General features: G+C 42.0%; 1 protein-coding gene across 1 annotated transcript; it reads left to right on the plus strand.

The window, feature by feature from the left end:
• Positions 1–26,593, plus strand: LOC147607381 (DNA polymerase epsilon catalytic subunit A-like). Its single transcript, XM_086790696.1, has 50 exons — positions 1–512; positions 915–980; positions 1,073–1,132; positions 1,252–1,347; positions 1,454–1,614; positions 3,568–3,671; positions 3,807–4,024; positions 4,266–4,352; positions 4,442–4,576; positions 4,855–4,977; positions 5,088–5,171; positions 5,287–5,451; positions 5,671–5,847; positions 6,093–6,206; positions 6,733–6,837; positions 7,235–7,353; positions 7,507–7,648; positions 7,736–7,830; positions 7,912–8,017; positions 8,092–8,171; positions 8,286–8,462; positions 8,715–8,802; positions 9,003–9,083; positions 9,189–9,332; positions 10,607–10,702; positions 10,809–11,009; positions 12,154–12,208; positions 12,312–12,454; positions 12,590–13,083; positions 13,387–13,537; positions 13,622–13,822; positions 14,034–14,108; positions 14,236–14,426; positions 14,539–14,722; positions 14,829–14,893; positions 15,087–15,219; positions 15,325–15,426; positions 15,524–15,607; positions 15,724–15,798; positions 16,029–16,088; positions 16,226–16,491; positions 16,676–16,724; positions 22,665–22,825; positions 22,988–23,054; positions 23,167–23,331; positions 23,449–23,625; positions 23,726–23,947; positions 25,354–25,460; positions 25,593–25,785; positions 25,887–26,593. Exons 1-50 carry the CDS (start codon positions 255–257, stop codon positions 26,052–26,054), a joined length of 6,870 nt encoding a protein of 2,289 aa, XP_086646822.1. The 5' UTR covers positions 1–254; the 3' UTR covers positions 26,055–26,593.

Consider the following 26,593-nt stretch of genomic DNA (forward strand, 5'->3'; position numbering starts at 1 on the left):
GTAGAGAGAGAGAGAGAGAGAGAGAGGGGGGTTTGCGGAAGTGACCATGCAGGCCTTGCATCGTCCTCTTCTTCGAATTCGAGCAGTGTATCTGCTGAGCAACTGTTCTTAGGGTTCTATCTGCTCAACCAGAAAATCTGACATGTCCAGTGTGGTTCTCAAAACAGGCAGAGAGCGTCCAACTTCGGCGTCTTGACATCATCATCTGTTCTGACCACAGTCTAGCGAGCAGATAAGAGTTTCGCACGGCGAAAATGAGCGGAACGGGAAGAAGAGGCAGGGGTGGGAGGGGGTATGCGCCCACAGGTAGCGATGTAGGTGCAGGAAAGGGAAGAGGGAAGGGATCAAAGCCTGAGCGGGACGTGACATCCACTATCGGCAGAGACTCCATCCGCAGGGTAGGCAGATCAAAGGTCTGGCGAACCGCAGAGGATGCTCTAGAGTCCAGATTAGGGTTTGATGTCTTCAACGAAGGTGAACCTCGACTCGGATGGCTTGTAACACTTTCACCTGTGAGTCACATGCTTCCCTTCATTTTTTTTCTTTAATCAGCAGTCTTTCGCTTCATCATCACACGCACATTACGAGCTACGTGCACACACGTGCGCATATACGTGTGTGTGTGTGTGTGTGTGTGTGTGTCTCTCTCTCTCTCTCTCTCTCACACACACACACACACACACACACACGCACGCACTCACAAGCATACCCTGCTCTTTGTCTTTTATGATCAACCAGAAGTCTTTTCCACCCTGCGCCTTTAGTGAGTATCAGAAGTATGAATTTTATCACACTTGAAGATAACTATTATTTTTGCATCCCTATTCTTCGAAGAGGCCTGAAATGAAGCAGTTGCCCCAAATTGAAGCACTATCTATGACCTTAACCTTATAATCATCTCATGGTTTTTGCAGTCATCTTTAGATGACCCAGACACAAGCCAGACCTACAGCTGTGTGGATCTCTATTTCATGTGCCAGGTTAGTTACAGTCACCTTTGCAACTTTGGAGCTCAGGAAACGGCTTGCCAAATCCCTCTTGCCCTAGTGATTTTGTTTGATGTTCCTTGCAGGATGGCTCCACATTCAAGTCTCAGTTCAAGTTTGCACCTTACTTCTACTTGGCAACCAAGGTTTGCCTCCAACATCTGTTTGTGAAGAGACATTCAGGATGAGTAGTGCAATTGTTTCTTTTCTCATGTCATTTTCCTTTCTTTGAAAAATTTGATGATAATGTGTTTTATCTTGGCAGCATGGGCTAGAATTGGAGGTTGATGCTTACCTGCGACGTCGTTATGAAGGACTCATAGCCAAGATTGAGGTCGTTGAAAAAGAGGACCTTGACCTGGTAGGTATTCGTTATCATGCCATGAGGGTCATCTAAAAGGGGCCTTTGACTTCATGGATTCTGCTGCTAACTTGTCTTCTTTTTGTTGGTGTCTTGGAAAGTACAGAAAAATCATCTGTCTGGCCTTCAAGGAACCTTCTTGAAGGTTAGCTTCAATACTGTTCAAAACTTGATGCAAGTGAAAAGTGATCTTGTGCTGGTTGTGGAGCGAAACCAGGCAAAGTTGGAAGCTGCAGAAGCATATGAATCCTTTCTTTACGGATCAAGGTAAGCTTTTGCACTAGCATGTATATTTGCCTGGTAAGGAGACAAATCTCGTATCATAACCTGAAGTCTGTAGATCTTGTAATGAATGCTTTCGTTTTGGGGATATGCAGTATCATTTTTTAGGATTAGTTGTGGAACTCAAGTACGGAATTATGTCTCACATCTCTCTAGCCTCTGTTTAGGGCTCCATCTTTCCGGATTGCCCGATGGTATCGTGTGAGTCTGCCAATGTCAAGCAAGTAAAGCCTGTGAATTGGAGTCGTTTTTGGACCACTACATCTTACAGTGAACATGTGTCCAAGCTTCAAGGAAAGATTGGCCAATTTGTTGATTCTGTGACTGACCAACCTGCTGTCATTGGAAAAGGATGAGAAAGAAACCTATGGTTTGTGTCTTCACTTTGTTCTCAGGATCAGACTAAGAGGCAGAGCTAGCTAGTAACAACAGAGAGGAGTCTCGGAAGCCAGGCATGGATCTATCTTTTGTAACTGATCACATATATTTCAAGCGGGAGCATCACAAGGCACTCAGGGATATCAGCATCATCGGAAAAGGGCTGGCCGTAAAGCCATTTATCTTGGTTTCAAGTTTGAAACTGTGGAAACTTAGTTGCGTCTTATTCCCAAGTGTGCGGCATTTATCTCGTCTCCTCAACCCCCCCCCCCTCCTCCTTCTCCTTCCCACCTAATTAGAGGAGAACACTCGGGAACAAAAGCTTTGGGCCGGCAAGCAGCCTAGACTACCCATTCCTCATTTGAGCCATACGTGAGGAAACTTGCCGGATAGTTCCATTGAGGGCAAGTTATTCTGGGCTTACCTAGCCAAATAACCAAGATTGAAAATAGCTCATTTTTGCAAAAGTTGTTGAAGTAGAGCGTATAATGTTCAATGCTTGAGGTAGAGTACTCGAAGGATATCATGAATATGGGTGATGGGTTTTCATACAAACTTTGGGTGCTAAGATTTATAGGCTAGAGGGAAACATTGGAGATTGTATGACAAGGTCCTTAAAGCAATCACTTGTGGAAAGGGAATGGATTGAGTGATGAAACCAGGGGGTGGGCCTGGAAGGAGCCATCCTTCGAAGAAAGCATAATAGCTCACATTGGTCCTACTCAGATGCATACATTCATCAACATTTTATCTTTAGAAAGCGCATTAAAAGATTTTTGTGTGCCATACTGTTATTTTATTGCTGCTGCTTCCAAGGCTTTTCTGCTGCGATTAGTAATTTATATCCGGGCAGGCCTTGGCAAGATGGTACACATCTACCATGGGACATATTTGAGGGACATAGCCATAAGGACTTTTGAGCACCATCTGGTTAATTTGTCATGGTCTCCAGTGTTTTGTGGTTACTCTCAACAATTCCCATGAGTAGGTTTACGAGTGAACTTTACCATAGTCTGTCTAGGCTTAATGAAGCAATTATGTGGGAAAGGGAAAGGTGCAGCCTTGTGAGCACTGCAGAAGGCATGGACTCAAAGCGAAGGAGTGTGTGGGGGGCGGGGGCCGGGGGGGTGGGGGGCGCAAGCAAGCAAGAAAGCTGGAGCTTCAGGAGGTTGAGAGTCTATCCTTTGTGGTCACAAATGTCCTCTTTCTTGATTGCTGCCGGGGAAACTGGCTCTGCATTCTTTCATGAATTGTTGGTGAGTTTGTCCGGGGCTTCTTGTCGTAACACCTTTAGTATAATTGACTGGATTTTTAAAGTAGAAAAGCTGATGGAGTCTCATAAGTGATGCTTCACGTCTATTCCTAATGCTGTCACTACAGATGCATTCGAATCACACTATATCAGGGTAGCATATATACTTTCCTTTTTTTACTACATATTAAGACAGTTAGTGCTTTCTTCTGTCAATTGTACGTTCTTGTTTCGTTTATGTTATTTTTCTATGATGGAATGGATGAGGAGTCACTATATCCTTATGTGGATGTTTCATTATTTGGCAGTGATTATAAACAAGAGACTGCAAAGGTTCAGGATTATCTTGATTTTGTGCTTGATATACGCGAGTATGATGTTCCTTATCATGTCCGCTTTGCTATTGATAATGGTGAGTGCTTCTTTTCCTCTCAAAGACTCCTTCCTACGTGTATTGAAAGTAGGTTAATGGATGCAACATTACTCAAAAGTGTAGCTAAAGGGCAATTCATCAGGTGGCCCAATCATATCTTCTTGTTTATTGCAGATGTAAGGTGTGGGCAATGGTACACTGTGGAGATTGAGGCTTCCAATGTAAAATTAGAAAAGCGCTCTGATCTACTTCAGCGTGCAGAAGTTCGTGTTTGTGCTTTTGATATCGAGACTACAAAGCTTCCTCTGAAATTTCCTGATGCTTCTTATGATATGGTGATGATGATTTCATACATGATTGATGGTGATGGCTATCTTATAGTTAATCGTGAGGTGAGGACTATGTATCATATTTCTGTTAAATTACAAAGAATTCAAGGAGAGAGGCATCTGGGTCAGCTGTAGTGCCATTAGCCAGCCATGGAAACATTCTGATATCAGATTTTGTCTAAGAAAACACAGATGTGATTAGGGACCACAAGTTCTGTGTGATGCTAGAAGCATTGCTACTGTTTTGCTCCTTTCACGTGAAACTGTTATTTTTAGATCAAACTGATGGAGTCTTTGCCTGCAGTGTGTGGGTCAAGATATTGAAAATTTAGAATACACTCCCAAGCCAGAATTCGAAGGTCACTTCAAGGTTACTAATGTGGCCAATGAGGTAAAGGAAGCTGTTAGTCTTTACAGGGGTAAGAAGCTTTTGTTCTTCCTTACTTTGGCATTCAGCCCTGATCTTATTTGATCTTGCAGAGGGAATTGCTGCTCTGCTGGTTTAGCCATATGCAGGAAGTCAAACCAGGTATATATGTCACTTACAATGGTGACTTTTTCGATTGGCCATTTTTGGAAGCTCGGGCAAAGCATCATGGGATGAGAATGTCGGAGGTAAGCATTGCTTAGTATTAAAACCTTGACATCATTGTGCTCATGGGGGTTGTTTTTTCTCACTAGTCGCATAGCATTTTGTACTTCTGATGTTCGAAGTCTTTTCAAAGAAGCCAGACACTGCATTTCTATTAGACTCTTACTTTTTTCCGTCTTTGTTATTACACTTGTGAGTTAGCCAAGGAAGCAACATTCTTGCTTCCTCCTCCTAGTTTTGGAATTTTTAAACTTTGAGGTGAAGGGCTGTATGTACCTTGGTATTGTTTAAATTTTGGCAGGAGATTGGTTTTCGTTGTGATGCTATCCAAGGGGAATGCCGTGGGAAGTTTGCTTGTCATCTTGATTGTTTCGCATGGGTAAAACGGGACAGCTACTTACCTCAAGGTAGCCAGGGTTTAAAGGTAATTTCAATGCTACTATGGGCAAGCTCAGCTGATATTATTTCGGCATCTTTTGTTCTAAGTGGGGGTAATTGCATGGCAGAATACTGATTTGAGTGTTGCATTTGCAGGCTGTGACCAAAGCCAAGCTTGGTTATGACCCTCTGGAGGTAAATCCAGAGGATATGGTTCGATTTGCCATGGAACAACCCCAGGTGATTACACATCCATTCTTATTAGCTGGCTGTTGAAGTGATGAAATTATAGTTTCTCATCAAACAATCCTGAAGACTCTTATCCTCAGGTCTCTGTTCACCATTCTTTGTGCAGACAATGGCGTCCTACTCAGTTTCAGATGCAGTTGCCACATATTTCTTGTACATGACTTATGTACATCCTTTTATCTTCTCTCTCGCAACCATAATACCAATGCCACCTGACGAAGTTTTGCGTAAGGGAAGTGGGACTTTATGCGAAATGCTTCTCATGGTTCAGGTGAAGAGTGATTTCATCCCTCTTCTTGTGATAAGAACATTCTAGGATTTGGGTTGTGCATTATGATGCTTTTAACCAATAATGATCTCAGTATTTCTCTTTCTGCTGCTTGGCTTGTTTGTATATAACAAGGCCTCAGATCAATCAAAGCTTGCTGTACAGAGATTACATTTGGAGTGCTTGGTAGGGAAAGCTTAAGTAATTCTTTTGCTCTTGCAGGCATTCAAGGCAAATATTATTTGCCCAAATAAGCATCTGGCAGAAAGCGAGAAGTTCTATAAGGGCAGGCTTCTTGAGAGTGAGACATACATTGGGGGTCATGTTGAATGTCTTGAAAGTGGTGTATTTCGTTCTGACCTACCTACCAAATTTCGCCTTGTGCCAGAAGCTTACCAGGTGCCATCAAATGGTCCTCTCTGAACTTTGAAAGTTTCACATTTTATGTGGTTTCCTAATGAAATATGTTGCAACGGGAAACAAGAGAAACCTTACATTTCAGTGTATTGTAAATGCTGTGAATGGCTGCTATTGCTGATCTTTGTGATGTAGATTTTCTCTGGAAGTCCTTTTTTGCGTTGTGAGAATTCTTATTTGATATCATTCCCTATGTTCTGGTGGGCTCACTCTTGTTTAATTTGCAGCAACTTATGGACAATCTGGACAGAGATTTGCGTTATGCCATTGAGGTTGAAGGCAAGATGGATTTTAATTCAGTTGTTAACTACGAGGAAGTCAAGCAGGACATTAAGAAACAGGTATTCCTCGCTGTGCAAGAAATCTTTAATGAACTCGTAATCATTTTTTGATTATTTTCTACCATGCTATAGAAGATACAGAAGAAAGGGTCTGATAGCCAGATGACCTGGTAGATACGGTAAATGCTTTTAATCTTGGGACTTGATTCACCTGCTCTGACGTTTGTAAACGAGGACTCATAGTTGATTTTTCTCAATACAAACTTTTGGAGCATAGTCATGCGTTAGAAAGACCTATACCTTTTCATTTTTGTATCACTAACCTGTGCTGTGAAGTAGAGGCAAAAAGCTCCCCTTGTAAGCCTTTCTTCATAGCTGACTAATGATCAGCTTAGTCTGTTCTGTTTCTGTAGTTTCGCTGACCTAAAGACATTTTTAAACCTCAACCAGGCAAAGTGGAAGGGCTTGTTGCTTTAAAAAACAAACTCTGAGCAAGCAAACTGAAAGAGGGCTCATTATTGCACACAGCAGTGCTACTTTGTTCACCATTGTTTTTGCTCAAGTGTGCTCTTTTTAATGTACGCAGTTACAAGCTCTCCATGATCTACCAAACCGAGAAGAATGCCCGTTGATATATCATTTGGATGTTGCAGCCATGTATCCAAATATCATTCTTACCAACCGTTTGCAGGTATCCCAAGATGCTCGTAATTATTCCTTTTTTTGGAAGTGTTCGTCATTTGTATCGTAGTGCATGTCACACATGAAATGACATATCTTTATCATATACATGGAGTTGATTATTTGGCATGGCATCGAACTGAAACGAAATGACAGTACTGTATCTACTACCTTTGCGACATGGATAGAACAGCTCATCTAAATTACATTTGTAAAGCTACTCTTATGCCTTCCAAGCTAGCATTTCAAAAATTTTGTAATTCTTTTTGGGCCTGAACAAATATGTCTAAATAAGTTTTGTTGAGTGATATGATTGAAAAGCTCAGGACACTGCACATAATTAGATACAGGTCATGGATTTCTCAGTCTAAAACTCTTTCCTAACGCTTGTGAACCATCTCTTTCAGCCTCCTTCGATTGTTTCGGATGATGTGTGTGCTGCATGTGATTTTAATCGTCCTGGAAAAACTTGCCTACGCCATTTGGAATGGGTGTGGAGAGGAGAATCCTCTATGGCAAAAAGAAGGTTCATCCTTTTTTATCTGCTACACTTTATCTACCACAATTTAATTGAAAATAGCTGATTTTTTGTGTCAACCACATGCCCTGCAGCATTTCATTACCTTCTTAGCATTTCTTTTAATTGTTTAGTTACAGTATCATTTCTTGTGTTTTCCAGTGAATACTATCATCTGAAGAATCAGATTGAATCTGAGCAGTTCACATCTGCAGATGGACAAACGTCACAGTATTTTCGGGACTTACCAAAGGATGAGCAACAATCTAAGCTAAAAGATCGTCTGAAGAAGTATTGCCAGAAGGTGCTGCCTATCATAATCAAACACATGTTGCCAGACAGTGTGATGAACAAGCTTTAACAACTTATTGTACTCTTGTGATTTGTGCAGGTATACAAGAGGGTGCTTGACAAGCCAACTGCAGAGCGCCGGGTTGCTGGCATTTGCATGCGTGAAAACCCTTTTTATGTGGATACGGTGCGCAGGTATTAAGGTTTGAATGCTGCAGCAGCCACTGATTTGTTTTACCTGTTATTATACAGGCAATCTGATGTGCATGATAACAGCTTTAGGGACCGGCGCTATGAATACAAGGGTCTTAACAAAGTTTGGAAAGGAAAGCTTGGAGAGGCAAAAGCTAGTGGAAACCCTGTGAAAATTCAAGAGGCTAAGGTCAGCAAAAAGCCATACGTGTGTAATTGACAGCCTCTCTTGTGAAAAAAAGCTTACTGGAGTTGTTTGTGTAGGACATGGTTGTACTGTACGACTCTTTACAGCTTGCACACAAGTGCATTCTCAACTCCTTTTATGGCTATGTCATGCGAAAGTAAGTGGCATTTTTACCATGCTGATGGAGGGATCAAAAGCTCCCTTTCAAATGTCTGGAGAGTGGCAATGACTACATTGAACGATAACATGACTATCTTGTTCTTGGTTGTAGAGGTGCACGTTGGTACTCCATGGAAATGGCTGGAGTTGTAACCTATACTGGAGCCAAGATAATCCAAAATGCTCGAGTACTAGTAGAGCAGATTGGAAAGCCTTTGGAGCTTGACACAGATGGAATATGGTGTGCCCTTCCTGGGTCTTTTCCAGAGAATTTTGTTTTTAAAACAATGTACGGTATTTCTCTCAACCCAAACTTTCGCTACCAGGACTGTGTGTATTTTTAGTACATGTGCAAAAGGGTGCATTTAGACTCTAATGTGTACAGTCTTAGAAATTTTGTTTTGTGAACTTTGACCTGTCTGCCTTAGTGCAGCAGGTAGCCATGCTAGGTTTCCATCTATATAGGTTAGTTTTTGACCCCAATATTTTTCCTTTTGTGCTGTACAAAAGACCATAAACTCTTCTGATTCATTCTATGCAGAGATGCCAAAAAGAAGTTGACCATCTCTTATCCCTGTGTAATGCTTAATGTGGATGTAGCATTGAACAATACAAACGATCAATATCAGGTATATGCTAATGTTTTGTTAAGTAGCTATCACACAGATGTCAGGAAGAGTTTTCAAGCATATATTGACCTTTGAAAATAAACGTTACATTTCTTCTCTACAGTATTCATTGTCATTTGATAGGCTAAGAAGGTTTCACTAACTGGGACCTGGTCAGCCTTGTTAGGACAGCACATAGCTCATTTACCCTTTTTTTGCAGACCTTAACAGATGCAGTGCAACGGACCTACGCAACAAGAAGTGAATGCTCAATTGAGTTCGAAGTTGATGGGCCTTATAAGGTGGAATCTCTATCAGCAATTTATATGGTCTTCAGAAGAGATCCATTGCTAGTTCTTTCTGTTGGCCATGGCTAAAGAATTTTGAAAAGCTTTTGTTTCTTTCAGGCTATGATCTTGCCAGCATCCAAGGAAGAAGGAGTTCTGATAAAAAAACGATATGCGGTTTTTAATCATGATGGCACACTAGCTGAGCTGAAAGGTTTTGAAGTTAAACGTCGTGGAGAGCTGAAGCTTATCAAAGTTTTTCAAGTAAGTGTCCCTAGGTTATTATTATGCCAAGATAGAGCTAGTATATTTGTTATTATAAAGCTTTTCCACTCAAGGAGCTGGCTTTGAAGTTTGCCTAGAGATTGTACTTGGCATTTTGATAGGAGCCAGTGTCTCTTCCATTATCCAAATTTCTCAAAGAAAGGATCATGATCCTTTCGATGAAGGATGTTTACACTAATATCCTCAATTTCTCACATCACATCAATAGACTGGAAGAAAAGAGGACGATGCCTCTCATATTATTGCAAATCACGTTTGGTGGAGCTAGTATGATAAGGCCAGCGCACGCCCTTGGGAGTGCTAATAAATGAAGATTTTTGACCCTACGTTTGTATGCTGTTTGAGGTTTGCACTATCCATTCATGTGATAGAAGTTGATGGTTTGTTGTGAAAGACCTTGAAAGCTTTGAGGTTGGAGAGCACAATCTATTGCATAGTGAAGAATCCGATGCAGATTGGTATAAGGGACACACATCACCTGAGCACATTAGAGGCATCTGCAAGTAGTGCTTGAAATACATATTCTACTTAAAATCCTTATGCACATGAAAGCATTGAGAGTTAAAGCTCATAGCAAGCTTCATCTTTGACTTAGAGACTTAGAGGCTCTTAATCCAATCTTCTTTCTTGCCAGAAGCCTGTCTAGAAGAATAAACATCTGGTACTATGAACTACTGCAATAAATTGGTATGTTCAGATCGCCAGCTGTCATTGGAGCCTTGTTGTAGGCAAGCCTCTACAACTAGCATGCTAGAAAGGTAACTCCTTTTAAGTGAATCTGAGTTAAGGTGATCTAGTTTTCTCCTCATTCTTGTTACATTAAGTCCTGATGATTGTTCTCATCCTTAACCGAGTCTCTGAAGCTGTAGATTGCGAGGCAAGTCCTAAAGAATTCGTGTTACTGTTTTCTAGCAAAAGGATAAGCAATCCATGAAGCTGACATACTATGAGAAATCTGACCTTTTCCTGCTCGATAATGATAGCTATTAAGACTGTGAGGCTTCACAATACTTGCTCTAGTGTTTTCGTCCGTCTTTAGCCACGGCCCACGTGGCTGCCCTACCTGTGCAAATACAATCACTGAACAGAGCCATTGTGGCATGCTTTGCAGATGCTGGTCCTAGAATGAGAAACATCATTTTAAGAGTCATTCATGTAAATTTGGACTTTGCTCTGTTGAAAGGCTAGATCAAAAATCAACATGGTTTGTGTGAAAAAAATACAGCAGATTTTCTGACTATTTTTACTTTCAGGCTGAAGTGTTCGAAAAGTTTTTGTGTGGTGAAACTTTGGAGCAGTGCTATGGTGCAGTAGCATGGGTAGCAAATCGTTGGCTAGATCTTCTTGAGGTAATGCTTAGTAGTCAACTTGTTGGGTTCTGAGAGATTTAAAGGTCAGTCTTTGTTTGTCCTATCTGTGATGGTATTTTTCACAAGCCTGGGGTGATGTTTGCAGAACCATGGAGTCGACATTGCTGATAGTGAACTACTGGATTACATCTCTGAGTCAAGCACAATGAGCAAGTCACTGGCTGACTATGGAGAACAGAAGTCATGTGCAGTGACAACTGCCAAACGACTTGCTGATTTCCTTGGTTCTGACATGGTGAAAGATAAAGGGCTTAGCTGCCGGTACATTGTTGCCAAGGATCCTCAGGTTTGTTCACTGAAAAACTCAATGCATGTACATATTTATATTTTACTTGGGGTCTTGATAGATTTTGACTTGAATAGTAAGCCCACAACTTGGAAACATTGCTTTTTATTCAAGCCATGACTTGTTTATATGTGTAAAGGGTGGCATATCAGAACTCTGTCTTGTGCACATGCTCTCCCCTTCCATCTCCTTTGAAAACACTAATGTCCTGTTTCAACAGATGAGCCGAGTTGATTTCCTTTTTGTAAGCTCTTTTGAAGTACATCTAAGAAAATGTAGTCATTGAGTCCTTTGCAGTTTTCATCACGATTGCATACTTCCGTGAGTAACTTAGTGCAACACAGGTTCAAATCAACTTGTTTTTGATGTCACAAAATATTTATATGGCTTTTAAACTCACTTTAGGTAGCGTCCTTTTGATTGGAGCGCTCTTGCTCTTCAAAGTGACTGGACAACTCTCCTTAGAGTTACTGAACTACTAACTATGTTTGCAGGCTTTGTGTGTGTTCAAATGTTCAATAATGTTTCTTTTTGTCAAGCATGGGTGCTACCCTGTTAAAGTGCTCTTCAAGATCTGCCCATTTGTACAAGTCTGCTGGAAATGTAGACTTCTTAACATTATCCCTTTGACCTTGATTTCATCAAGGGTTTCCCCCCAAAGGCATAAATGAGAATTTAGATGAGAAAGAAGGGAAATCAAGCTGCATTTGATCATCAGTTCAAAAGATACCAAGCTACATCAGAGCTTGGCAAAACCTCTCCTTAGTGCAGTCCACTAGCGGTAAACAAGTACGAAGGTTCCTCAACATAATATTCTGGCACCTTTCCCACTTGTATAAGGTTTTAAGATGGCAAAATTTTTGCAGCATCAATCGGCTAATATACACGATGGGAATAGCAATTTAGGCTGCAATAATCTTACTGTGCAGGTTTAAAAAGGTTCAGAGTAACATATGAAACTTAAATTGACTTAGCTAGACTCAAACTGCTATGCATGTGGTTAATGCCAGCTGCTATTAAGAAAGTTGACTGAAAGCCTTTTTAATCAAAGAAGTTACGAGGTTCATTTTCTGGATATGCTACTTCATGATCCTCTTTGGAGGCACTTAATGTAATGATCCGTGTGATTATGCTGGCTTGGCAGGGGGCACCAGTTAGTGAACGTGCCATACCTGTGGTGATATTCGAGACTGAAGCAGGCAAGTTCTATCCATGATGCTGGTACTCTCCTTGAGTTGTTCATTGTGCAAGCCACACCAAATCAAGTCTCTTAAAAATGTTTACGTGCTGGGTAAATTGCAGAAGTCATGAAAGTTTTTTTGAGAAAGTGGTGTAAAGTGTCATCTGATGTTGCAATTCGGGCAATAGTGGACTGGGATTATTACCGTCAACGTCTTGGCTCTGCAATTCAGAAAATCATTTCAATCCCTGCTGCAATGCAGAAGGTCCATCGTCTCCTCATTTAAAGTTGTTCTTCTGTAATGACAATGCAATGATATGATAAGTGTTAATTGGGAAATTGAGCCAGAAATGCTACAATTGCCAACCTCGTCTTAGGTTTCATAAATTTTGAATTACAGGTTACAAATCCTGTTCCCAGAGTCTCACATCCTGACTGGTTGTGGAAAAAAATCCGTGAGAAAGATAGCAAATATCGCCAAAGAAATATCCTTGACATGTTTGGACTCAAGCAACAACAAAGAGACTCTTTGCCATCTTCAGTCAATGAAATTTCCAAGAAGGATTCTAAGATGGATATTCAACCAACTCTGGATGCAGATATGGAAGATTTTGGCAGTAACAAAGAGAACCTGCCAAGGTCAGGTCCAAGGGCAGTAATCAAAACTTATCAAAGCAACAGGGCTAGTACTGATAGTCCAAATGGGCAAGGGCTAAAGACACTTTCAGTCAAACCGGCTCATGACTCAGGACAGAAGGAAGGTATTCTTACTGAATCTCGCCACCAAAATGGAGCTGTGGACAAGAGTGAAGAAAAATGTGGTGACTATGGGCAGTGGCTTGAACAAAAGAAGCACAAATGGAAAGAGTTGAGAGAGAGAAGAAAGAGGCAAAGGTACGAGATAGTGGAATGTTGCACCTTCTTTTTTGTTTCATTTCTAAGGTCTGCAGACTGCAGTGGGGCATTAGAAGGTAGTGATTCAGGGCAAGTGCCCTAACAAACTGGGATTGGTGGTTGAAACTTGCAACCTGACTGTGGACGACCCTATACCACCTCACCTGTTGTAAAATTTGAAGTTCTTTTAGTACTTTGTTGTGCTGGTATAGCTATGTGCATAAGTAATTTGAAGCCATCTATCTGTAAAGCATGCTTATGAGTAAATCATATACAGTTTTGCTGATTGGTGTTTATGTGCAGGCAGGATAGACTTGTGGACAATGGAAGTGTCTTAGTAGAAAAATCCAGGATCACAAGTGTAGAGAGACCTTTTAAAGTTACTAAGAATCAAACTGGTGTAGGGGCTTTCTTCCGGAATCGAGAGGCTATTCTCTTCCACTCTCACTGGCAGGTAGAAAGTCAATTGGCGTTTGAAGTGATAAAACACTAGTGTTTTATGCTAAGTTTTTTCTTCCCACTGGCTTGTTCTGGACAGATTCTGCAACTAACCACCACTAGCCGAGAGCCAGGAGAGTTTATCGCATGGGTCATGGCAGGAGGTGACATGTTCAAAGTTCCACTTAAAGTTCCAAGACATTTTTATATCAATACAAGGGCATCCCTTGCAGAGGAACATCCTGGAAAGCGAGTGTCTCGTGTTTTGCCACATGGCCGCCCTCCCTTCAATCTTATCGAGGTAATTAACGAGTCCAAGTGATGGGGTTTTGGACAGCGCATTGAAAGTCCAGCCAATCAGGCTATTTTACTGGCTTTTGTACCTCGTTGTTATAAAGTTTTTATCAGATTAACATTTCAAGTGTGATAGTTTATGTAGTACTCGATTATTTCAGGATTGTACATTTAGTTTCCTTACATCTGTACTTTAAACAGTCTAATTGTTTCCATAGGTGGTGGTTGAAGAGAAGCAATTCAAGGCTGCTGGGAGAAAGCTAGCTGCTCACCTTGCAGATCCAGAGGTTGAGGTGTGTATCTCTGTCTGGACTTAAGAATAGTTATTGTGACCGCAAGGTATTGTGAACAATTATTCCCTCATCTTTTTTTCTCTCTGTAAAATTGTATTCTAATAGATAAGGTTTTGCTCTGAACCAGGGGGTATATGAAACGAAGATGCCTCTCATGTTTCATGCAGTAATGCAGCTTGGCTGCGTATGCATTGTTGATGGGAAAACTGGCAACCAGGGCATTAAGGAAGGTTGGTCCTCAGAGGATTTGATGATGAAGACTACAGCTGAATGTCCATACTTGTCAGAGTCTCTCTCTTTCTTGTACCTGTACCACAGGTTGCCTTCTAACTTTCTAGGAAATTTGATTCATAAAGCATTCTAGACTGTAAAGGGCTTTAAATGCACCAGGATTTTGTTAAGAGTTATGTGCATTTGTTTTTCTTTGCAGCACATCGGATGTAAGGGGATTATATGCCTTGTATACCCCATCATCCAGCACAGTATTGATCATTGTTGTTAACCCCTTTAACAATAAAGAGGTTTCAACTGGGCAGCTTGAGAAGCATTTTCGCGATGCTGGTCGTCTGAATCCAACAAGTAACAGACATGACACCTTGGACTTGGTATTTAAGGTACTTAAATCATTAGCTGACCTGAAAATATCTGCTTGGAAATGTTTTGCAGTCTCAGGTGCTGGCATGTCACTTGACATGTAAGTTTTGTGATGTTTATTTTCAGGTTGAATATGTGACAAACAATGTAGAGGCTGGTAGACATTTGCAGAGGACACTGATTGGTTACAGGCATGTGCCCTATTAAGACAACACCAAGAGTGTTGTTTCATTAAAAGCATCCACTGCTATGTAGCCTCCATTGGGATTTGAGAAAATGGATGCAACATGCAGGGGTCTGTTTTGCTGTTGAGCATGATGATGCTTGAATGGTGGAGAAGAGAAATCGTCCTAACTTCATTTTTTTTTTCCCGCTTTCAAATAGGGATCATTACAGAGGACCAACTATTGCTGTCATTGAATGTCCCAATAAAGAGCAGATCATGAAATCTATTCCTATCCTCGCTGACCTTCCTTGCATCCAAGTTGCTTGCAATGCCCGGGACAGCCAATTTCCGGTGAGCCAAAGTGCTGAATTATTCATTTAGTTAAATGGTGATGAGAAAATGCTGGAAGTTTTTTAGAGAAGGATTGAATTTAAGACAACCATTTGTTGTTTACAGGCTCTTGGATGGCAGCCTTCTGCCTCAAAAGTAGCCATACAACGCTGCCATGCGTCCTCTTCATGGCTTCAAGAAAGGATAACGCTTTCCAAATATGCACATGTATTGTTGATTTGCACTACTTGAGAACTCAACTCGCTCAACACCAAATCTATTTCTTTATATATTATGTGAGTCCTAAAACCTTCTTTCTTTCCAGGTGCCTCTTGGAAACTTTGAAGCAGACTGGATACTCTCCACAGCAGACAATTTTTATGCTCGTGCCCTTCGTGATCACCAACAGGTAAGGTGGCACTTAATGAGGCCATAGACCTTCCATTTTCACAAACTCAACGTGCTATGCCTCTTCAGTGTGCATAGACTCCTAGTATATCAACAGTTCCAGTATTATCTTTTCAGGTGCTGTGGGTGTCTGAAGATGGGGTGCCTGATCTTGGAGGTATTCCAGAAGAAGAACCCAGCTTTGCCGATGAGGTGAAATTTCTTTCATCATCTTTTGGCTTGAAATGCCCTCTTTTACTGTGTGTTACTAAGGACCTCCTTTTGGTCATATTATGACATAAGCAGATACTAGATAAGTAGGGCTTTTTTGCCAAAACCTCTCAGCTCCGGGCAATGTTAATGCCAAGGCACTACTAGATCAAATGCTTCTTTTGTGCTTCGTAGTTTCCATGTATCTGACCTCTTCAGTGTGGGAAATGCAGGTGCAGCAACCTTCTTTGATATTTGCAGGTGCTTACAGGACAATTGTTATAGAGCTCAAGGTCTCATTTCTTCTCCTTGGTGCTAATACATCCCATCTTCTGTGGCTCAGATTAGTCAAAACTCCTTAAATCATTCACATCTATAGCCAAAATTTTAGCCCATTTGGTAATAATGCACTTGGTTGTTAAATTTGCAGGTTCTTCATCTTGCGGTAAATGCTTTGCTCAAGTGTAATCAGATAAATGAGATGGAAGGAGGGGCTCTGCTGGGTTTTGAACTCGATGCCAAATTAGGAGGTGCACAAGGAAGTGCTGGATTTGCAACCTGGGATGAGAGCAGTTCATGTTCTACTGCTTTCCGGGTGCTGAAGCAAATGGTCCAGGGTTGGGTAGCTGATGCAGTGAACTCTGGTAATGTTTTTGCTGATGCATTGCTTCAGCACCTGTACCGGTGGCTATGTAGGTATGTTCTCAAAAAGTCTTGTTTAGACATAGATTTCACATGTTTTGTTGATAGAGCCTATTTTTGAGGCTGATTATTCAAACGATTGGAAAACCTATTGTTAGGTTATACTGTTACTTGATCCAGTGCATGCTTATGAGTTTTCTATGTCTATGAGTCTCACACTTTTGATCCTTGTTTGCAGTCCCCAATCTAAGTTGCATGATCCAGCCCTCCATCGTGTCCTGCATAAGGTAATGCTACAAGCACTTCACTGAAAGCACAGCTCCCTAGCTTGTAAGTTGAATATTTTCCCTTCCAATCTCTTTCACTTCATACAAAGAGCCAATCAACACTGAAAAAGGAAAAAAGAGAACGAGACTATTTAAGTATGAATAGATCGACACAAAATCACGGCCATCGGCTGGAAGAAACATCATCCCAAAATGCATGGCCTACGCAGCCAATCTGGGATACGGTGATGCTACGAAAGTCCAGAGAGAGTAGATTAAAAGAACCTCCCATGGTCACACTCCCTCATAAAAGCAACGCGTCTAGCTTGCATAGATCTGGAAGGTCCCTGTATACAATCCCAAATGGCGAGAAGAATATTATAATATCTGCCCATTTTTTGAGTGCCATCCATAGCCTTTATGCATCTAGCCCTCCAAATCTGCGATACTGGAGATTATCTCCCAATAGGTGTCCAATCTGCCACAGGACAGCATAAATTGCAATTAGGAACTTGCTCCAAAGGGCATCACTAACCACCCCTCTATGCACTACGAGGCCAGGGTCATGATTCCTACTCTCAAAATATGGGGCTAATCTTGCTATAGAGCTGCAAGTGATGTAAACTTGGTCTTCTGTGAATCTGCCAATGATGAGTTGGGCCACAGAACACCAAATCATCCAGGAGTATCTGCAACTCCAAGTGCAATGCTGTACAGACTCATTAGCAGCTGGGCATCTAGGGCATGATGAGTCTGCACCAAAAATAATTCTCCTTTGATTAACATGGCAGTTCACCATGTAAATAAACTAAAAGAAATGGGAGGTTGCCTCCTCCTTTCATAATGCCAAAGTCTATACCAAAATTTCTTTTGGATAACTGGAGTGATCTTACAACTTTCCCAATGTGGTCTGAGAATAGGAGCCTTGAACATGTCTTAGCAAAGAAAGCATTGCATTCCTGACCATGTACTTGAAGAAAGGGAAACTCTTCATGGATTATTGTCATCAATCTACTTCCACTTACCAGGATCCCAATGAAGATATCTGATTGGGAAACTGCCATAAATCCATAATCTCCAAGAGTCGTCATCTTAGGAGAAAGGTCAATGAACCAATCCTTCCTCAAGCAGTCGACTACTAGTGTGACAAGATGTGTACTAACACTAGGAAGGATGCTGATCATCAGGGCGCACTCGATCCTCAGGATTATGGATTATGTTTATGACTCCCTTTTACTAGGATGGATTATTCTTTATAGCTCCCTTTATTTGGGATGCATTGGACTTATGAAACTCATGGTTCACATACCCTGTGTAGTGTTCTCTTGTCCTACGTGCTCTCTTGAAGATTGTTTCTACCATGTGTGGGTGGAACAATAGAGAGCAGATGGAAGGGAACATGGGCACTTCAGAGGGTAGTGTCGAGCACAACATGCCATGTGTAGTGTTCTCTTGTCCTACGTGCTCTCTTGAAGATTGTTTCTACCATATCTGGGTGGAACAATAGAGAGCAGATGGAAGGGAACATGGGCACTTGAGAGGGTAGTGTGAGTTGGTGGCCGAAATGTCTATAAACTATGTGTAGTAGAAATGCTTATGGAACACCAGGTTATCTATGCCTGCGAGTGATTGTTTTATCTTGTTACTTGAGCCCACCTCTCATCCAAGGTGTGTGGTCAGAGTACCAACACGGAGTGCAAGTGGTAAAGTGGACATGACGCCTGGTTGGCACGGAACTTATATCTATGCCAAGGGTCCTGTGGACCGATGCCTTATTGGCAGGAGACTTATTTTGTCTCGCCCATTTACTTGGGACATGGATTATGATATCTGGACTTATGGGACTGATTTGTCTTATTGGCAGGAGACTTATTTTGTCTCGCCCATTTACTTGGGACATGGATTATGATATCTGGACTTATGGGACTAATTTGTCTCGCCCATTTATTTTGGGACACGATATTGCTATTATGGAGACTTATTTAGTCTCACCCATTTCTTTGGAACATGGATTCTTCAGATATATTGGATTTTTGAGACTGTCTCGTCTCGCTCACTTGATGGGACATGATTATATCTTGAATATATGCTTGAAGCTTAAAGTTGCGGACAACTTTTAAGAAGCTGGGGAGGATGTCACCAGCCTAGACATTTCCCAGTATGAAAGGGTCTGGTGGACTCTAGGATGTCTAAATATTTGGAAAGTACAAGCTTTGGGAATGGGGGATTATCCTAGAATACAAAGGATCACACTCCTAAAATTTAGGAGAGTTGCTATTTTTGGCCTGACTCCGATGGAAATTCTGTTCACGTCATTACATCTGGAATTGAGCAAATACCAAGAGTTAGCAAAGTGCCTATGACAGAATGTCTACCAGTTGGGATATTTTTAGAGGTAAAGATTATGGAAGGACCCATCTCTTAGATTGGGACATGTGGCAAGAAAGTGGACCAAAGTGAGACAAGTGGCCTGACACTTGTTATAAAGTGGATCAAAGTGAGACGAGTGGCTTTACACTTGTCACTTCAGCTATTGTGTGGCTCTCCACTTGTCATTGTAGCCTTCTCTTGCCATTTTAGCTCATGGGAGGCCCAAATCTATAAATTGGAGCCCTCTCTCTTCATTAATAGAGGCTCTCTTGCTGCACACTAGCCTCTACCACCGTTGAAGGCTGGCTACTCTCTTTCTCTCTCTCTTGAAGGCTGCCCATGAAGAATACCGGCTGTTGGGGACTGTTTTGGAGGCTTCCATCGCGAAGAAATATTGAAGGCAAGGGTATTTAATCATTTATTATGATTTTCAGCTTTTGTACTTGGTGTACCAGCCCTTGTACTTACTGTACCAGCCATTGTACTAGCTGAACAAGCCCTTGTACCTATTGTACCAAACATTGTATTGGTTGTACCAGCCCTTGTACTTGTTGTACCAGCCATTGTATCGGTTGTACCAGCTTTTGTACCTGCTGTGCCAGCCTTTGTATCTATTGTACCAGCCATTGTACTGGCTGTACTAGTCCTTGTACTAGTCCTTTGTACTTGTTGTACCATCTATTGTACCAGCTGTACCAGCCATTGTATCGGTTGTACCAGCCATTGTGCTTGTTGTACCTATTGTACGAGCCATTGTATCGGTTGTACCAGCCATTGCACTTGCTGTACCGGCTGAATGGAGAGTTGTACTTGCTGTACCACCTCTATTGCATGAAGACCCGTGGTTTTTGGGAAAGAATCAGTACCCACACTGAGGTATATGGATTATATTGTTGGCTCGGTATTTCTACATTCTATGTTCCGGCTTGGTTGCCTCGTGTTGGGTTGTGTTATGGCATTTGTATATGGATAATCCGGCATCTCTCGTGGGGAGAGTAAGGCCCTCAAAGCTTGTACATGATATTATTCTCCTTGGATAATAAAATACTCCAAGGGGGGGGTCGGTCCATTCCGGCCTCTATGCGGTGTCACATGTGCAAGCTCCATTTTCAGCATTTGTGGATGTTTTGTCCAGCTTTATGTTTTATGCAAAGTGATGATGGATATGTGTTAAGGTTGTGGCCATGTTTAAATGTTTTAATATGCATTGATGGTATCAACAAGTGTGTCAAAGGCCCTAGTCCCCCGGGCATCCGCCGCGAGTTACAGCAGTGCGAGGAATATCTCCTCCATGTCACATTTCAACAATCTCCATCCTAGCTGGACATAATAAAAATCACAATTGCCCTCATCATCTTGAGTCAACAAGGCTAACACCTATAATGGCACTCTTGCCCAGGAGAAAACAGCCAGCCACCTAGGATGACGCTGGTCGTGAAATGTGCTAGGAATCCACTCATGAGGTATAGCTACATCAATTTGATCGATCTATCTAGGACTCCCTCTGAGCCTTGAGGTGCTGGGTGGATGCAAGTCTTCAATCCATAGGAAGATTTTTAATAGTCTTCCAAGCGATAATTGTTGATGCACATCTCTCCCAGCCTAGCTACTGCATATACCCAGACGCTAAGCTCTAACTTTAGATGGCACAACCATGGATATAGATTAGTTGTTCTATAGAGGTGAAAAAGGCACTTAGAGGTTAGAGGTGAAAGGCACTTAGTTGTTCTATAGAGGTGAAAAAGGCACTTAGAGGTTGTGACACCTTTTGGGTGTGTGGAAAGAAGGAAGAAAGGTTTATTAATGCCGTTGAGGGGTGGGATGGCCCTTGAGACTAGTGATGATAGACACTGATGGACAATGAAGGCGTGATATGTCAATCCCTAATAGGGTTGCAGAGCAGTCTCAAGACCTTGCCGTGAGGAGGGGGTGGATCGCCATAAGATCGAAAATGGTCCTTTATCTTGGAGTAGTGAAATCTTTGGGTGTGGAGCTGCATGGAGGATGGTCTCTTGGCTCTTGGATGGGTTTATAAGTTGTCGTCCAAGGGCATCTGGACATCAGCATGGAAACTCCTTGTGGCAGTCTCTCTATGCATGCCCTAATGTGGTGCATTTGTGTCTTCTCCTCGTAATCTGTCTCTTGAGCTTGGCACTGTCCAACGTTCTCAAAGAAAGATTTGGCATTGGCTGTGTTCTTCTTGCCTCGTCCTTTCATGAGTCTATTTCTGTGTCTCTATAGCTCATGCAGAAAGAGTGCTGTACACCTTTGGTCCTCATGCTCCATGACTCCGAAGAGGACCAAATCCTTTTTTGAATAGGAAGTGAAACTAGCCCCTAATCATAGTATGCTTGGCTTCGAAGGATGGCATGTTCCTCGGTGTCAACCTCATGCATACCACATATTGTGCATGTTTGCAGCTCTTGGTTCTCACATGTGGATGGCATGCCTCTCCCTAATTTGATGCGGAGCCTATGTGATGACACCGGAAGCTGACCCATGGAGATCCTTAGTGCATGTGACTTGTGAATCTTTAGGTAACACGGCATTTGATTGAAGTCATTATCTTGGATTTGTTTATTTTTTGCATTGACTGTGCCATAGGGCCCACCACAAAAGTCCAGTATGGCCCAAATAGTTCTGCTTTACTCTCTAGGCAAATGTTTGATTCATTTCTCTTGCTGGTCAGATTAAAACCTTCAGACAGGGCTCATTTATCTTGATAGTGGGGTGGGTAATGGTTGCATTTGACAGGGTTTTGGTCTACTCTCCTGCCTGAATGCCAGTTTCTCAAGTTCAATCTGATTGTCTTGCGAACCCTGCTATCTTTCTATTTATTTACTCTTACAAGACTTACGCACCTTTTGTGATGAGAGAGATGCTCCATTTGAGTGGTGTTTTATGTGGGCAATGATTTCTGCTTCATAACATCATTGCATGGGCATTCATTATGGTACGATGATCTCATTGGGCTCGGCATCTAGCCTTTCTTTAAAAGCCTTGAAGAACTTTGGCTAGGCAAAAAGGGTGGAAGCCTTGTTGACCCTTACGGGTATTTGATGCGGACTTATCTTTGTTAAGGTGACCGCATACCATTTTTGCAAGAAGGTATTGCTGTCCTGAGTGCAGAAGCGCTATCAAGTATCCGAGTCCAGTTTTGGGACTGATGCTGTCTATGGCTATGTCACCTGTTGGACAGTGCACAACTGTTTTTGGCTCTTGAGACATGCTTTGTAGCTCTCTGGGCTCTCCAGATCTAAAGGCTTCCAGCTTCTCAGATATCCAGAAGAATTGCATGTGGATTGCTCCATGTGTGGTTAACTGTGGCTGGTAAGGTCTGTGGCTCATTCTACCCGAAATAGAATGCAAAAAGTGTCTTAAGGTCAATCAAGGTGTTTACTATTACAGCCGAAGATTTACCACCATCAAGGCTCAATGAGCAGTAGTTTGGCTGTTCCTCTATGAAAGCTAACTCATAGTCTTTGTCCTTTTCATTGGAGCTCGACTGGTGATGACCATAATACGTTTCTTTGCAGCTAGCATTGGTTGTTTAAAGTTCTTTATAATAACAAAAAATCCTTTCCATGGCAGGTGATGCAAAAAGTTTTTGCATTGCTTCTGGCAGAGCTTCGTAAGCTAGGGGCAACCATTGTGTTTGCAGACTTTTCTCGAATCATCATTTCAACTGGAAAAACAAATGTTCAAGCAGCACAAGGTTACTGTGAATACCTAGTGAAAACACTTCAAACCAGGTACCAATGACTCTGGAGGGATTTGATTTTTTGTCTCTATTTCTGTTTGATGATATGCAACGTTCTCCTCCTTTTTTTTTTTTTTTTTTTTTTTTGCAAAAAAGAACATGCACTTTAAAGTCTCGTCTTGGACACAATATGACATGCTATGTTACTTCATAGGGATCTTTTTGAGTGGATTGAATTGGACCCTCAACGATACTGGCACTCTCTCCTCTTCATGGACCAGGTAACCTGTGCAGAATGCTTGAGACACTGCTGCAATGTTGGACTAGCTGAGTTATGTTTTGATGCCCTTGCTTTGTTGTGTTAGTAAGATAATATGGGAACATTTCTTGCAGTATAACTATGGCGGTATACAAGTCAAAGATGTCCAGCTTTTAGATTTGAAGTCTACTGCTGAAGGATTGCCAGAGGACAATCCCTCGCAAAATGAATCCGAACTTGCCCAGCCGGACATAATTTCTAGCTGGAATATTGCAGAGTATCTGCCTAAAGTGACTCAGGTATGCTTTTGTAAAAGGCATAACTTGTAAGTCAACATATGTCCTCTGTCATATGCTTCAGAAGCCTTTGGTTATGTTGAGTTCAAGTATATCGAAGTTTTTTCTCTGAAAATGCAGGATTATTTCATAGTTATTGTATCAGAGTTCTTGTACATTCCTTGGAAGCATGCACAAGAGCAGGCAATGTTACGTGCTGCAGCCAAAGCCGGTGCTAGCACATCCTGTACGCCTTCTGTTACAGTGGCTGCAGCTGCCAATGCTGAGTATGCAGAGACAGCCTTTCTCAAGGACCAGGTAACTGCAAGTTCAAGGAAGCTTTTCTCAGCAACTTTTTGCAGATAGTGATTGAATGTGAGTTCGTGTGCAAGTAACCACAGAACTCCATAATTTGCAGATTACCTCCTACTTCACAGACAAGCTTCTCAGGATTGTTCGTGATGTGCTGCGTCACATGAGTGCCAAGAAGAGAGAGGATGCAGACATGGAGGCAGGACTAGCTCGTGACTTTCCAAAGTTGGCGGGATCCCACCTGCAGATGGGAGATCCAGCTTTGGAGTTCATCAAATATGTTCATGCTGTATTTTCGTTGGACCAAAGGGTTCAGCATGAAGCGCTGGTATGTTTCTAGATTTACTTATCATGGTTAGAAATCTGGAGGATGCTTACTGCTGCTTCTTGATTTGAAGGGTTTAACATGAACTGGGCGTTTCCTTGCAATTGAAAGACTATGTAAGGATGAGAAACATAATAAAGTTGAAGATTGAGTTTTGTTTAAGCTAAGGGTTAACCTGAACATATCAGAGTATACGTTGGCACTTTGTCAAAGATGCAGTCAGCTGGTTCCTGTCAAGATGGTGCATTCATTTGGCCAGCAACCCTGTCTTGTAAGTGTGTGTCTGTGTGTGGTTTGGCAAGTCATCTGTTAAGGCTTAACCTTCATTATGGCTGAGTCTGCTGTTGTCACATGCATCATCCGCTGTGTCATGACTAGGAAGGGATGGGTTTAGGGCTGTGAATGGAGAGGCCTTGTGAAGGTGAGGATTAAGGATGCATCTTTTTTGCACATAGGCAAATAAGATGCACACCTTTGATGGGTTTTCAAGTCCGTAAGGCAATTTGAGTATGAATGACAGGCTGGGAACTAAAAGAGCCTTATGGACAGCTGGATACTTTGTACAACAGAGGGAGTAGTTTGAGGCAGCAGGTCTTGTCTCCCATGGGAAGGCCTTGAAACAGCTTTGAAAAGGTGCACATGGTCCAGGGCATGTGAACTAGCCCAAATAGGGGGCAAGAGGGAAAATCCCCTATTTTGGAAGGCAACGGAGTAGCCCAACTGGCCTGTTTGAGGTGTGAGGTGGGGGGGAGCCTATGAAGGGTCCCCCCAATTCCTCATGTCATTGATTCCATTCAGCAACCCTGATCCCTCTTTGAGCTGAATTAAGCTGCCAGAAAGGTGTCCAAATCATCCTCAACTCAGCAATCCAGCAGCAGTTTTTCAGAGTCTGCAACTTCTCTGACCTGCACACCCTGCTGTCTTGTTGTTTGTTGGTGTTCTCAACGTTGCCCTCACTTTATGACCATCCGGTCTGCAACACAGGCATCTCCTCACCTATCCTACTCCCTCACTCTATCATCCAACACAGGAGAGATGACATGTGGCATTCAAATACTCACAAGAGGTGGATACGGCTGGAGAAACTCCTATCGGATACTCTGTACCATGGCCATTTTTGCGCGGTGACTAGGATGCCTGGGAATCCACATGTTAGATGAACTTGGGATCTCTTTAAGACTCCTCAAAGGTTCAACACTAAGGCTACGGGGAAATAGATGTTAAATGGGAGAAATGTGAACTGCTCCAGAAATGCGAGATTGCAAGATCACAATTCTGTTGATTTTCTCATGTTTTGTGCAAGTGATCTGTAGTTACCTTCCTTCTTGTTTTTTAGGTGCACATAAGAACAACTTTCAAGCATGTTTTATATTCGCTTGTGATGGAACATGTCCATTGGATCTTTGTAGGTTATGAGAAGGAATCTTCTCAAACTGGTCCGTGTGAAAGAATTTTCTTCAGAGGCTCAATTCCATGACCCATGCCTCTCTTTTACTCTTCCTAATGTAATATGCAGGTAGAGCTCATGGTTGAATTCTTCAATTTACCCTTATTATTCAGTAAATCATATTTATTTGAAGCAAATAGGGCATTCTTGAAGTGGTTGTGTTGAAGGTTTTTCTTGAACTAAAATTGTGGTTCTGCCCAGTTACTGCAATGACTGCAGGGACCTAGACATTTGTCGAGATGCAGCTCTTCTAGAGCGAGATTGGAGGTGCTCTGTCTCACAATGTGGGCAGCCCTATGATAGGGAGTGGATTGAAAATGCTCTGATTCAAGTAGTTCGCCAGCGAGAACGCCTCTATCATCTGCAGGATCTCGTCTGTTTAAAGTGCCGCCAGGTGAGTGATGTCCTTAATAGCTGATATGATAATTGGCTGCTAGTTCAAAAATTTTCATGTCATGGATCTGCCCAATAAAATCTCCATTTTTCTTCTTTCAGGTGAAGGCTTCCCATCTTGCTGAACAATGTGCATGTGCAGGAGCTTTCAAATGCACTGAGATATTTTCCAGCTTCCAAGAGAGAATGCGTGTTTTCCTTAACATCGCAATTTACCATGAGTTTGAACTCTTGCACGAGTTTGTTGCTTGGATTCTAGAGCCCAGGTAGTTATATCAAGCAAAAGCTAAACGCTGTCACTGTAAGAGCATTAGGCTGGTTACAGTCCCATACATAGCCTGTTTATCCTCTCCCTGTCGTTGATGGGCACTGGGACGCAGTGCAAGCTAGCAAGAATGAAGCATTGCTACACCTAATTGATGCCAGCTGAGTGTGGTCCCACCTTGCAGCCTGACAGGGAAGGTGGCGAGGATGGACCTGTATTGTTGCCCTTGAAATCTGTTAATGCAGTGACAGATTCAAGATCAATGGACCTCTTCCCCATAAAAGCTGAAAGCAAATGGCTCTTGGCTCTTGAGAAGAGGTTGAGAAGGGCTCTCTCTCTTATTCTCTTCCTATCATGAAGCTGCTACCGAAGAAAGAATGAAGGATTCGTTCATGTCGTAGGCACATGCCTGGATATGTGATCCTCAGGACGCAAACTTAGCCATGGGAGAAACTTCCCAATATAATGGTACTATGGGACAAGCAGTACCGTGTAAAATTTGTAGCTTTTCTGAAATGAATCAAGAACAATGTATTTATGTGTT

Source organism: Cibotium barometz, chromosome 55 (genome assembly GCF_041138505.1).
Source record: "Cibotium barometz isolate CiBa-2024 chromosome 55, ASM4113850v1, whole genome shotgun sequence".
NCBI classification, from domain to species: Eukaryota; Viridiplantae; Streptophyta; class Polypodiopsida; order Cyatheales; family Cibotiaceae; genus Cibotium; species Cibotium barometz.